The sequence below is a fragment of the Natrix helvetica genome, assembly GCF_964273705.1.
Source record: "Natrix helvetica genome assembly, chromosome: 5".
In the NCBI taxonomy this organism is placed as follows: domain Eukaryota; kingdom Metazoa; phylum Chordata; class Lepidosauria; order Squamata; family Natricidae; genus Natrix; species Natrix helvetica.
In genome coordinates, this window is record NC_138551.1 from 148,648,836 (window position 1) to 148,661,777 (window position 12,942).

The 12,942-nt window shown below is 50.6% G+C and overlaps 1 protein-coding gene across 2 annotated transcripts in view; it reads left to right on the forward strand.

Moving 5' to 3' along the window:
• Positions 1–12,942, forward strand: part of AGRN (agrin) — a 277,808-nt gene that overhangs the window by 232,724 nt on the left and 32,142 nt on the right. For both annotated transcript variants that reach the window (XM_081954875.1, XM_081954876.1), the window contains exons 20-25: positions 388–515; positions 2,073–2,187; positions 3,978–4,097; positions 7,298–7,645; positions 9,756–9,948; positions 10,725–10,940. In XM_081954875.1, the coding sequence (XP_081811001.1) occupies positions 388–515; positions 2,073–2,187; positions 3,978–4,097; positions 7,298–7,645; positions 9,756–9,948; positions 10,725–10,940 (1,120 nt within the window). The remainder of the gene's footprint in view (positions 1–387; positions 516–2,072; positions 2,188–3,977; positions 4,098–7,297; positions 7,646–9,755; positions 9,949–10,724; positions 10,941–12,942) is intronic.

Here is a 12,942-nt window from a genome sequence, read left to right on the forward strand (position 1 = left end):
CTCTTGGCCCCAGCTAACCTTCTTTCTCTCGTTACCCAGCCACTCCAGGAAGGCCCCCCACCAAGGCTGCAACTTGGAGGAACTCGCATGGTAAACTCTGGCCAGTTCTCACCACCTGGGCTTTCTGTGACCCGGGTCTGGCCCCCACTTCAAAGTACTAACCCTCCCCATAAGCCACCTTCTGATCCATTCAGACTAACCCTCAACCCCGCAGCGCTGTTCATCGGCCGCCATCTTGCCGCTTCTCCCTCTCTGCCAAGGGACTGAACACTTTTTTTAACGGTTCGGGTGTCAAGCACTTGATATATCAAGCGCAATTCCAGGGTCGCTTTGCTTGCTCCCGTTTAACTCAACTCTTTCCTTCATGGCTTGGTCTCTTCCCTGCAGCCACCAAAGTTTTCCAGGGGGTCCTGATTTTGGAAGAGGTGGAAGGCCAAGAACTGTTTTACACCCCAGAAATGGCCGATCCCAAATCCGAGCTGTTTGGGGAGACGGCCCGAAGCATTGAAAGTGTGGTAAGCGAGCACAGAAAGGGGAAAAAAACAAACCCCAAGGCCATGTGGGCTTTTTCCCACTAGGACGTGGGAAAGTTTTCCCTGCCTTGCAGCCCCGGGAGGTACGCCTGACTAAAAATCCAGCTCTTTTGCAGGAGAACAGAAGAGGACGCAGCATCAAGTATAATCTTTATAAGTATAATCTTTATTGTCGTTGTACTTGAATACAATGAAATTGGCTAATACAGAAGACTAGCAATAGCGGTTAGACTTATACAGCGCTTCACAGCGTTTCCGAAGCGGTTTAGAGAGTCAGCCCTTTGTCCCCAACAATCTGGCTCCTCATTTGACCCACCTCCGAAGGAGGGAAGGCTTGAGCCAACTTTGAGCTACTCAGGATCGAACTCCTGGCGATCGGCAGAGTTAGCCTGCAATACTGCATTCTAACCACTGGGAGGGAGGGAGGGAGGGAAGGAAGGAAGGAAGGAAGGAAGGAAGGAAGGAAGGAAGGAAGGAAGGAAGGAAGGAAGGAAGGAAGGAAGGAATAGCACTTATATACCGCTTTACAGGGTTTTTACAGGCCTCTCTAAGCGGTTTACAGAGTCAGCCTCTTTCCTCCAACAATCTGGGTCCTCATTTTACCGACCTCGGAAGGACGGAAGGCTGAGTCAACCTGGAGCCTTGGTGAGATTCAATTTGCCAAATTGCAGGCAGCCGGCAGTCAGCAGAAGGAGCCTGCAGTACTGCACTCTAACCTCTGCGCCACCTCGGCTCTATGGAATAGAATAGAATAGAATAGAATAGAATAGGGAATATAGAATAGGGAAAATAGAATAGAATAGAATAGAATAGGGAATATGGAATCAGGAATATACAATCGGGAACATAGAATAGGGAATATAGAATAGAATAAAATGGAATGGAATAGAATAGAATAGAATAGGGAATATAGAATAGAATAGGGAATAGGGAATCAGGAATATAGAATAGGGAATATAGAATAGGGAATATAGAATAGAATAAAATAGAATAGAATGGAATAGAATAGGGAATATAGAATAGGGAATATAGAATAGGGAATATAGAATAGGGAATATAGAATAGAATAGAATAGAATAGGGAATAAGGAATAGGGATTATGGAATCAGGAATATACAATCGGGAATATAGAATAGGGAATAAAGAATAGAATAAAATAGAATAGAATAGAAGGAATAACAGAGTTGGAAGGGACCTTGGAGGTCTTCTAGTCCAACCCCCTGCTTACGCAGGAAACCCTACACCACTTCAGACAAATGGATATCCAACATCTTCTTAAAAACTTTCAATTTTGGAGCATTCACAACTTCTGGACACAAGTTGTCCCTCTGATTAATTGTTTTGACTGCTAGGAAATTCCTCCTTAGTTCTAGGTTGCTTCTCTCCTTGATTAGTTTCCACCCGTTGCTTCTTGTTCTGCCCTCGGGTGCTTTGGGGAAGAGCTTGACTCCCTCTTCTTTGGGGCAGCCCCTGAGATATCGGAAAATTGCTGGTCCCTAAGTTCGTTGTCGTCATTGTTTCCTTTCATTTTCCTGGCAGCTGGATGAGCTTTTCCGCAACTCGGAGGTCAAGAGGGATTTCAGGAGTGTCCAGGTGCGACATCTGGGCCAAAGCAGCGCCGTCAGGGTCATTGTGGAGTCTCATTTTGACCCAGGTGAGTCTACACCTGGTTCCCCCAGAGAGCTGAGGCAGGTGCATGTCTTAGTTAGACTAGGATCGATCTGTATTGGTTGGTTTGAATTCAATCATTGAGCAGGGAGTTGGGCATTGTTGCCAGCCTGCCAGCCGACAGCAGAGCTGGCAGCTGATTTGGAGAGTGAGGAGGTTGGGGAGGAAGATGGGCCTGTCCTGGAGTCTGGGGGAGGCTCTGAGGAGGGCTCTGTGTCGGAGGCAGAGAGGGGGCCAGGGCCGTCTTGACAGTTATCAGCTGCCTTCAGAGTCAGACATCAGTGAGGCAGAAGAACAGCAGGAGCCTGTTCCCAGTGTGAGTTGCCAGACGAAGGGAACAGATAAAGAACAGGGGTCGAATTGGGAGTAAGGCCACAGGTGGACGATGAATGGCTCCTCCCAGAGAGAATAAAAGAGGAGCAAAAGCGGAGTGGAGTTTGCAGGAGACAATTAGTTCACTTAATTGGTTCGGGACTCTCCAAGATTCCTTGCCAAGTTCTGCAGAGATCTGCCTGGCAGCTCTCCATGCCAGATAAGGTCTGTGACCGTAAATCCTCCCTCGAAAGACTTTGCTGGATGTGAATGAGCAGAATCCACAGTCAATTAATAAAAGGGTTTTTTGTGGGGATAAGGAGTTTGCTTCATGCTCTCGGGAAGCCTTGGTCAGAATAAGCATCTACGGCCCCTTTACGATCTGTGAACTTCAACTCCCAGAATTCCTGAGCCAGCACCGTCTAACCCCTCCTCCTGTTTTCCCCTGCCACAACAACCCTGCAAGGTAGACCGGGTTGAAAAGGGAGCAGAGAGCTTTCTTTCCTGGTCTTTGTGCCCTTCTTTTACTTCAATGCCACTCCGGCTGGGTCTGTGAACCCCAAACTCCCATCTATTCTCCCCTGGCTGGCCAGGGGTCAAGGATGATGGAAATTGAAAGGCTAAGAATTTATATTGTCCTATTGCCAGGGGACAATAGGTGGCTCAGCAGCTAAGACGTTGAGCTTGTCAGTCAGAAAAGTCAACAGTTCGGCGGTTCGAATCCCCAGCCCCGCGTAACGGAGTGAGCTCCCGTTTCTTGTCCCAGCTTCTGCCACCCTAGCAATTCGAAAGTACATAAAAAATGCAAGTAGAAAAATAGGCACCACCTTTGGTGGGAAGGGAACGGCGTTCCGTGCGCCTTCGGCCGTTGAGTCACGCCGGCCACATGACCACGGAGACGTCTTTGGGAGAGCGCTGGCTCTTCGGCTTTGAAACGGAGATGAGCAGTGCCCCCTAGAGTCGGGAACGACTAGTACATACGTGCAAAGGGAACCTTTACCTTTAGGAATTTCATTTCATTTCCATTTTTAAAGCTGAAGGTTTCAAGCCAGGGGGAGATTAAACTCTGGTTTTCTTTTTTTTGTTCGCTGGAATTTGTTGGCTGCTTTTTCTGTCTTTTTTTTTTATAATGCGGGATCGACGTTCCAAATCCCTTCATTTATTTATTTTCCACCCTTTCCTTTCCTTTCGAGCCAAAGGACCTGTTCTTAGTTCAAAGCCTCCACCAGCCGGCGGGCACACAAACACACCCAAAAAAAATAACACCCCTGTCTTTTGCTTTTCATTTTGAAACCCCTTTTAAGGCGTGTTTTTTGTTTAGCGGAACGAAAGGGAAGGGAAGCGGAGCACGGTTGGGGGGAGCTGTGTGTGTGTGTGTGTGTGTGTGTGTGTGTGTGTGTGTTGTTTGCTGGCTTCAAGGTGGAGGATGCCTCCCTCTGTTTTTTTTTTCCTTGATGTTTGCAGCGACTTCGTACACGGCTGCCGACATCCAGCGGGCTCTTTTGAAGCACATCAAAAGCTCAAAGAAGAAAACCATCTTGGTGAAGAGACCTCAGCAAGAGAACATCAAGTTCATGGACTTTGGTACCCTCTTTTCTTTCCTCCTTTCCCTTTTTTTCCTTTTTCCCCTTCCTTCCTTCCTTCCTTCCTTCCTTCCTTCCTTCCTTCCTTCCTTCCTTCCTTCCTTCCTTCCTTCCTTCTTCCAAATCCCCATTCCCTCTTCACTCCAGGGGAAGGATACTGCAAAATCCCCATTCCCTCCCCACTCCAGGGGAAGGATACTGCAAAATCCCCATTCCCTCCCCACTCCAGGGGAAGGATTCTGCAAAATCCCCATTCCCTCCCCACTCCAGGGGAAGGATACTGTGAAATCTCCATTCCCTCCCCACTCCAGGGGAAAGATACTGCAAAATCCCCATTCCCTCCCCACTCCAGGGGAAGGATACTGCAAAATCCCCATTCCCTCCCCACTCCAGGGGAAGGATTCTGCAAAATCCCCATTCCCTCCCCACTCCAGGGGAAGGATACTGTGAAATCTCCATTCCCTCCCCACTCCAGGGGAAGGATACTGCAAAATCCCCATTCCCTCCCCACTCCAGGGGAAGGATACTGCAAAATCCCCATTCCCTCTCCACTCCAAGGGAAGGATACTGCAAAATCCCCATTCCCTCTCCACTCCAGGGGAAGGATACTGCAAAATCCCCATTCCCTCTCCACTCCAAGGGAAGGATACTGCAAAATCCCCATTCCCTCTCCACTCCAGGGGAAGGATACTGCAAAATCCCCATTCCCTCTCCACTCCAGGGGAAGGATACTGCAAAATCCCCATTCCCTCCCCACTCCAGGGGATGGATCCTGCAAAATCCCCATTCCCTCCCCACTCCAGGGGAAGGATACTGCAAAATCCCCATTCCCTCTCCACTCCAGGGGAAGGATACTGCAAAATCCCCATTCCCTCCCCACTCCAGGGGAAGGATACTGCAAAATCCCCACTCCCCCCCCACTCCAGGGGAAGGATTCTGCAAAATCCCCATTCCCTCCCCACTCCAGGGGAAGGATACTGCAAAATCTCCATTCCCTCTCCACTCCAGGGGAAGGATACTGCAAAATCCCCATTCCCTCCCCACTCCAGGGGAAGGATACTGCAAAATCCCCATTCCCTCCCCACTCCAGGGGAAGGATACTGCAAAATCCCCATTCCCTCTCCACTCCAGGAGAAGGAAACTGCAAAATCTCCATTCCCTCCCCACTCCAGGGGAAGGATCCTGCAAAATCCCCATTCCCTCCCCACTCCAGGGGATGGATCCTGCAAAATCCCCATTCCCTCCCCACTCCAGGGGAAGGATCCTGCAAAATCCCCATTCCCTCCCCACTCCAGGGGAAGGATACTGCAAAATCTCCATTCCCTCCCCACTCCAGGGGAAGGATACTGCAAAATCTCCATTCCCTCTCCACTCCAGGGGAAGGATACTGCAAAATCCCCATTCCCTCTCCACTCCAGGGGAAGGATACTGCAAAATCCCCATTCCCTCTCCACTCCAGGGGATGGATCCTGCAAAATCCCCATTCCCTCCCCACTCCAGGGGAAGGATCCTGCAAAATCCCCATTCCCTCCCCACTCCAGGGGAAGGATCCTGCAAAATCCCCATTCCCTCCCCACTCCAGGGGATGGATCCTGCAAAATCCCCATTCCCTCCCCACTCCAGGGGAAGGATCCTGCAAAATCCCCATTCCCTCCCCACTCCAGGGGAAGGATCCTGCAAAATCCCCATTCCCTCCCCACTCCAGGGGAAGGATACTGCAAAATCTCCATTCCCTCTCCACTCCAGGGGAAGGATACTGCAAAATCCCCATTCCCTCTCCACTCCAGGGGAAGGATACTGCAAAATCCCCATTCCCTCTCCACTCCAGGGGAAGGATACTGCAAAATCCCCATTCCCTCTCCACTCCAGGGGAAGGATCCTGCAAAATCCCCATTCCCTCCCCACTCCAGGGGAAGGATACTGCAAAATCACCATTCCCTCCCCACTCCAGGGGAAGGATACTGCAAAATCCCCATTCCCTCTCCACTCCAGGGGAAGGATACTGCAAAATCCCCATTCCCTCTCCACTCCAGGGGAAGGATACTGCAAAATCCCCATTCCCTCTCCACTCCAGGGGAAGGATCCTGCAAAATCCCCATTCCCTCCCCACTCCAGGGGAAGGATACTGCAAAATCTCCATTCCCTCTCCACTCCAGGGGAAGGATACTGCAAAATCCCCATTCCCTCCCCACTCCAGGGGAAGGATCCTGCAAAATCCCCATTCCCTCCCCACTCCAGGGGAAGGATCCTGCAAAATCCCCATTCCCTCCCCACTCCAGGGGATGGATCCTGCAAAATCCCCATTCCCTCCCCACTCCAGGGGAAGGATCCTGCAAAATCCCCATTCCCTCCCCACTCCAGGGGAAGGATACTGCAAAATCTCCATTCCCTCTCCACTCCAGGGGAAGGATACTGCAAAATCCCCATTCCCTCTCCACTCCAGGGGAAGGATACTGCAAAATCCCCATTCCCTCTCCACTCCAGGGGAAGGATACTGCAAAATCCCCATTCCCTCTCCACTCCAGGGGAAGGATACTGCAAAATCCCCATTCCCTCTCCACTCCAGGGGAAGGATACTGCAAAATCCCCATTCCCTCCCCACTCCAGGGGAAGGATACTGCAAAATCACCATTCCCTCCCCACTCCAGGGGAAGGATCCTGCAAAATCCCCATTCCCTCCCCACTCCAGGGGAAGGATCCTGCAAAATCCCCATTCCCTCTCCACTCCAGGGGAAGGATCCTGCAAAATCTCCATTCCCACCCCACTCCAGGGGAAGGATACTGCAAAATCCCCATTCCCTCCCCACTCCAGGGGAAGGATACTGCAAAATCTCCATTCCCACCCCACTCCAGGGGAAGGATACTGCAAAATCCCCATTCCCTCCCCACTCCAGGGGAAGGATACTGCAAAATCTCCATTCCCACCCCACCCTGGGGCCAGCCAGAGGTGGCATTTACCGGTTCTCTGAACTACTCAAAATTTCCACCACCGGTTCTCCAAACTACTCAAAATTTCTGCTATCAGTTCTCCAGAACCTGTCAGAACCTGCTAGATTTCACCCCTGCCCATGTCATATGATATTATACTGTATATGTAATTCCTCTTCCCTCTTAAGCCTTCTCCCCATCGCGGTTGTCTTGTGGCGGCGAGTTCCACCGTTTCATTCCAACCCTCTCCGCTTCCTCTTGTTCTCGTTCTAGATTGGATCCCCCAGCTCTTCACCACGACCACCACGACCACGATCGCCACCACGATGGCTCCCACGGCCGCCAGCTCCCAGAGGTTCCCCAACACCACGACTCCCCGGAACCTGAATCCAGGACATCTGAACGGGAAAACCTCCGGGGGAGCCACCACCAAAAAGCCCAGCACCACCCTTCCAGCCTCCACCGACCGGAAGAAACCCATGCGCCCTGTACCCACAACCAAGAAGCCCCCACGGCCCTGTGAGTCTCACCCCTGCTTGCATGGTGGCACCTGTGAGGATGACGGCCGGGACTTCACTTGCAGCTGCCCTGCCGGAAGAGGAGGAGCGGTTTGTGAGAAATGTAAGTTCAAGGATGAAATTTCCTGACCGTGAAAACAATTCATGAACAAAATGGCTGGTTGTGGGTTTTCCATCTGTTGTGGCCTGTCAGCCGTTGGCCTCTCCAGCAGCTGAATCAGAGATGGAGGAGGAGATGTGGGAGTTAGGGTCAGCATCAAGGCAACCTAAGAGCTCTGCGGGAGAAGAGGAAATGGAGTTGGCAGAGAGAGAGACAGAGGCAGAGCCTAGGTTGTCCATCAGCCCTCAGGTCTGGAGGTGGCTGATGAGGAAGAGGAGGAACAGCTGGGTCCAGTGCCTGGCGCATGGATGTGCAGAAGGCAGAGGAGAGGAGAGCAGTGGAAATTTATGGGACTGTCTTTGGGATGGAATAGCCACTGCTGCTAGCGAAGCCCCACCTTAGCTCTGGGGATGCGCAGAAGGCAGAGGAGAGGAGAGCAGTGGAAATCTATGGGCCGGTCTTTGGGATGGAAGAGCCACCATTGCTAGCGAAGCCCTACCCTAGCTCTAGGGATAAAAGGCAGTGTTCTGACCTAGACTTTCTGAGACAATAAAAAGCACACGCTTAGTCCCCAAAACCCTCTTTTTATTTCAACGGCTGTGAATTGTGTTCATTCACAGCCCGTAATGAGTCACAAATCGTGTGTAAACAGTCCGACAGAAGTCTGCCAAAGTCTTTCGGGGTAAGACTGTTAAGCATCCACCTTTATCTCCCTTGAAACGCTGCCAAAGACCTAATTGGCAATTATTAACTTTGCAAGGCCACATGGAGCACAGAGTCAAAGCGGAGCTTCAGAGTTTAAACCGACCAGAACGAACAAAATTGCTTCCTGCAAAGGCTGACGTGCCTTTGCTCCTCCTTTATGGGAGGGGCCAATCATCTCCAAGCCTTATTCCCGAGTCGCCCCTTTTGTCTTAACTGTTCTGGCCTTCTGGCAGCTCTGCGCATGCGCCCACTGGGAACAGGCTCCCCCTGTTCCTCTGCCTCGCTGATGTCTGACTCTGGGGGCTCCGGAGACAGCACATAACTCCCAGATGGCCCTTGCCTCCTCTCTGCCTCGGACGCAGAGCCCTCGTCTGAGCCTTCCCTAGACTCCAGGACTGGCCCACGTTCCCCCCCAATCTCCTCATTGTCCAACTCTGCTGCCAGCTCCGCAGGCCGCCGGTGGATCACAACAGACAGGGGGCGGAGATGAATAGATGTGACAGACAACTATTTCTTTTCTGGCCAGTCGCGCTGCCGGCATTCCTAATAAAGGAATCTTTTGAGTTCACTTCAGAAGGGTTGTCGTGTTTGGGGAGCTGGGTCACAACACCATCAATGGAGGTTTTTAAGAAGAGAATATACAGCCATTTGTCCAGAATGGTATACTAGGGTCTCGTATCTAAGCAGGAGGTTGGACTAGAAGACCTCCAAGGTCCCCTTCCAGCCCTGTTATTCTATGTTCTCAAACTGGAGAGAAGTACCCCATTTCTGCTGCTGAGCTCCGGTATCTCACCTTGCATGTTTCCTTTGATTTATTTATGGCTGATGTTTCTGCCTCTCTCCCCCCCTTCCCCAAATGGCTCTAAGCGCCAGGCAGCCACAGAACAAAGAGACGGCATTATACGGCCAAGTGATCTCGCAGGAGGGGGGGAGACGCTATTGAGAAGGCTCCGAGTGCATCCCTACTTCGGATGAAAGGGGCATTCGAAGCCAAAGAGGGTGAGGGGGAGAAAGGGTAAATGCATCACACCTACGTTTTTGTAAAGAAAGGGCCTTTTTTTGTCCTGCAACACGCTCAAGGGAACAGATGAGATGTAAAACACATGGTGAGAGTTTTTTTTTAATGGTGCTTTTATCCCTTTGGACTAAAAGCTTTTGCTTGAATAAGGAACAATGCAGGCTCCCTGGTGAAATTCCCCTCTCTCTCTCTGCAGCCTCCTGGCTTTCTTGCCTCACAATCAGGTTGTGAGGTTCTGAGTTCGATCCTAGGTTGAGGCAAATGTAGGGTCTCTTGCTTGGGCAGGGGGTTGGACTAGATGACCTGCAAGGTCCCTTCCAACTCTGTTAATCTGTGACTCTTCTTGATCCTAACACACACCTTTCCGCGTGTATTCTCTGCCCATCGCAGCCATCCGATACTTCATCCCCAGCTTCGGCGGGAAGTCCTACCTGGCGTTCAAAATGATGAAGGCCTACCACACCGTGCGCATCGCCATGGAATTCCGGACCTCCGAGCTGAGCGGGCTGCTCCTCTACAATGGGCAGAACCGCGGGAAGGACTTCGTCTCCCTGGCGCTGGTGAACGGATTCGTCGAGCTCAGGTGAGTGGCGGCCTGACAGGTTGCGGAGTCCTTGAAGGGTAGGAAAGGTAGGGCTGGAAAGGCATTCATTGAAGCTGGATCAGGCCGCTGTCCTGTCCAGCAGCCAAATCAGAGGAGGAGGCATGGAAGTCAGGATCGGCATCGAGGCAACCTGAGAGCTCCAAGGGGGAAGAGGGAATGGAACTGGCAGAAAGAGACAGAGGCGGAGCCTGGGCCGTCGGTCAGCCCTCAGATGGACAGTCAACGTCCCCCAGGTCTGGAGATGGCTGATGAGGAAGAGGAGGAACAGCTGGGTCCAGTGCCTGGATGCGCAGAAAGCAGAAGAGAGGAGAGCAGTGGAAATCTATGGGCCGGTCCTAGGGATGGAAGAGCTAATGCTGCTAAGCGAAGCCCCACCCTAGATCTGTGGATGTACAGAGGCAAAGGAGAGGAGAGCAGTGGAAATCTACGGGCCGGTCCTTGGGACGGAAGAGCCACCACTGTTAGCAAAGCCCCAGCCCTATCTCTGGGGATCAAAGGCAGGGGGCAGAGATGAATAGATGAGGCAGACATCATCTCCCTGCTGGACAGATTTGTTAGCTTGCGGTGCCGGGGCTGCCGGCGCTCCTAATAAAGGAAGCTTGGAATTCACTTCAGAGGGTGTGTCATGTTTGGGGAGCTAGGTCAGAACAAAGCCAGTCCCTGATGTCCAAAAGCTTGGGGTGCCACTGAACTAGACAGCAGGGCGAGAGACCGTTCTGTAACTATCCGTCAAAACTTGTGACAATCTCTCTCAGGTTCAACACGGGCTCGGGGACAGGCGTGATCACCAGCAAGGTGCCCGTTGAGCCTGGCCAGTGGCATGCGCTGGTGGTTAACCGCAACCGGAGAAACGGCGTGCTGTCCGTAGACGGGGAGCCCCACGTGCACGGCGAGAGCCCAAGTGGAACTGATGGGCTGAACCTCGACACCGATCTCTTTGTCGGAGGGGCCCCGGAAGACCAAATCGCTGTGTGAGTAATTTAAGAATGTTGTTGTAAGTTGAGGACTACCTGAATTGCTCTCTTTAAGAACCAAAAGCGGAAGGGGAAAAAAACTAGGAGTAACCCAGCTGCTATTATGCAGCCAGAAAGGAAATGAATATACATCACGGTAATTAAAGCACATGAAAAAAAAAACGGGGGCCCACAGCATATGAATACAGAACTAGGACAAATCTGCGAGCATCTCATCAAATCAAGAAATTAACAACAATAAATTGCTGCATTTGCTCATTTTTGCAGTCTTAATGAGCTTTTTGAAATCAACAGGGAGATTGCAATGTTTTTTTTTTCCACCCGTTTTCCCAACTGGATGCCCCTGACCTCATTTGCTTTCCCAAAGGGGCTGCGAATGTTGTGTTTTCACACCAGTGGTGAAATGCGACTGGTTCGGGCCGGTTCGCACGAACTGGTAGTAAAAATGCTACTGGTTTGGGCTGGTTCAAACGAAGCGATAGTGAAAATGCTACCGGTTCTGGCCGGTTTGAATGAACTGGTAGTAAAAATGCTACCGGTTCCGACAAGTTCGCATGAACTGGTAGTAAAAATACTACCGGTTCCGGCCGGTTCACACGAAGCAATAATAAAAATACTACCAGTTCCGGCCAGTTCACACAAAGAGATAGTAAATATACTACCGGTTCCGGCCAGTTCAAATGAAGCGATAGTAAAAATGTTACCGGTTCCGTCTGGTTCACACGAAGCGATAATAAAAATACTACCGGTTCCGGCCAGTTCACACGAAGCGATAGTAAAAATACTACCGGTTCCGGCCGGTGCAAATGAAGCGATAGTAAAAATGCTACCGGTTCCGACAAGTTTGCATGAACCTGTAGTAAAAATACTACCGGTTCCGGCCGGTTCACATGAAGTGATAGTAAAAATGCTACTGGTTCCGACAAGTTTGCATGAACCCGTAGTAAAAATACTACCGGTTCCGGCCGGTTCACATGAAGTGATAGTAAAAATGCTACTGGTTCCGACAAGTTTGCATGAACCTGTAGTAAAAATACTACCGGTTCCGGCCGGTTCACATGAAGTGATAGTAAAAATACTACCGGTTCCGGCCAGTTCACACAAAGAGATAGTAAAAGTGCTACCGGTTCCGGCCGGTTCACATGAAGTGATAGTAAAAATACTACCGGTTCCGGCCAGTTCACACAAAGAGATAGTAAAAGTGCTACCGGTTTGGGCCGGTTCACACGAAGCGGTAGTAAAAATGCTACCGGTTCCGGCCGGTGCAAATGAAGCGATAGTAAAAATGCTACCGGTTCCGACAAGTTTGCATGAACCTGTAGTAAAAATACTACCGGTTCCGGCCGGTGCAAATGAAGCGATAGTAAAAATGCTACTGGTTCCGACAAGTTTGCATGAACCTGTAGTAAAAATACTACCGGTTCCGGCCGGTTCACATGAAGTGATAGTAAAAATACTACCGGTTCCGGCCAGTTCACACAAAGAGATAGTAAAAGTGCTACCGGTTCCGGCCGGTTCACATGAAGTGATAGTAAAAATACTACCGGTTCCGGCCAGTTCACACAAAGAGATAGTAAAAGTGCTACCGGTTTGGGCCGGTTCACATGAAGTGATAGTAAAAATACTACCGGTTCCATCTGGTTTGCGTAAACTGGTAATAATAATACTACCGGTTCCGGACGGTTCAAATGAAGCGATAGTAAAAATGCTACCGGTTCCGTCTGGTTCACACGAAGTGATAGTAAAAATACTACCGGTTCCGGCCAGCTCACACAAAGCGATAGTAAAAATACTACCAGTTCCGGACGGTTCAAATGAAGCGATAGTAAAAATACTACCGGTTCCGGCCGGTTCAAATGAAGCGATAGTAAAAATGCTACCTGTTCTGGCCGGTTCACACAAATCGGTAGTAAAAACGCTACAGTTTTGGGCAAATAGGTAGTAAAAAAAATACTCCAATTAAGTATTTACGCTCACAGCAGATTGTCACACAGCTGGT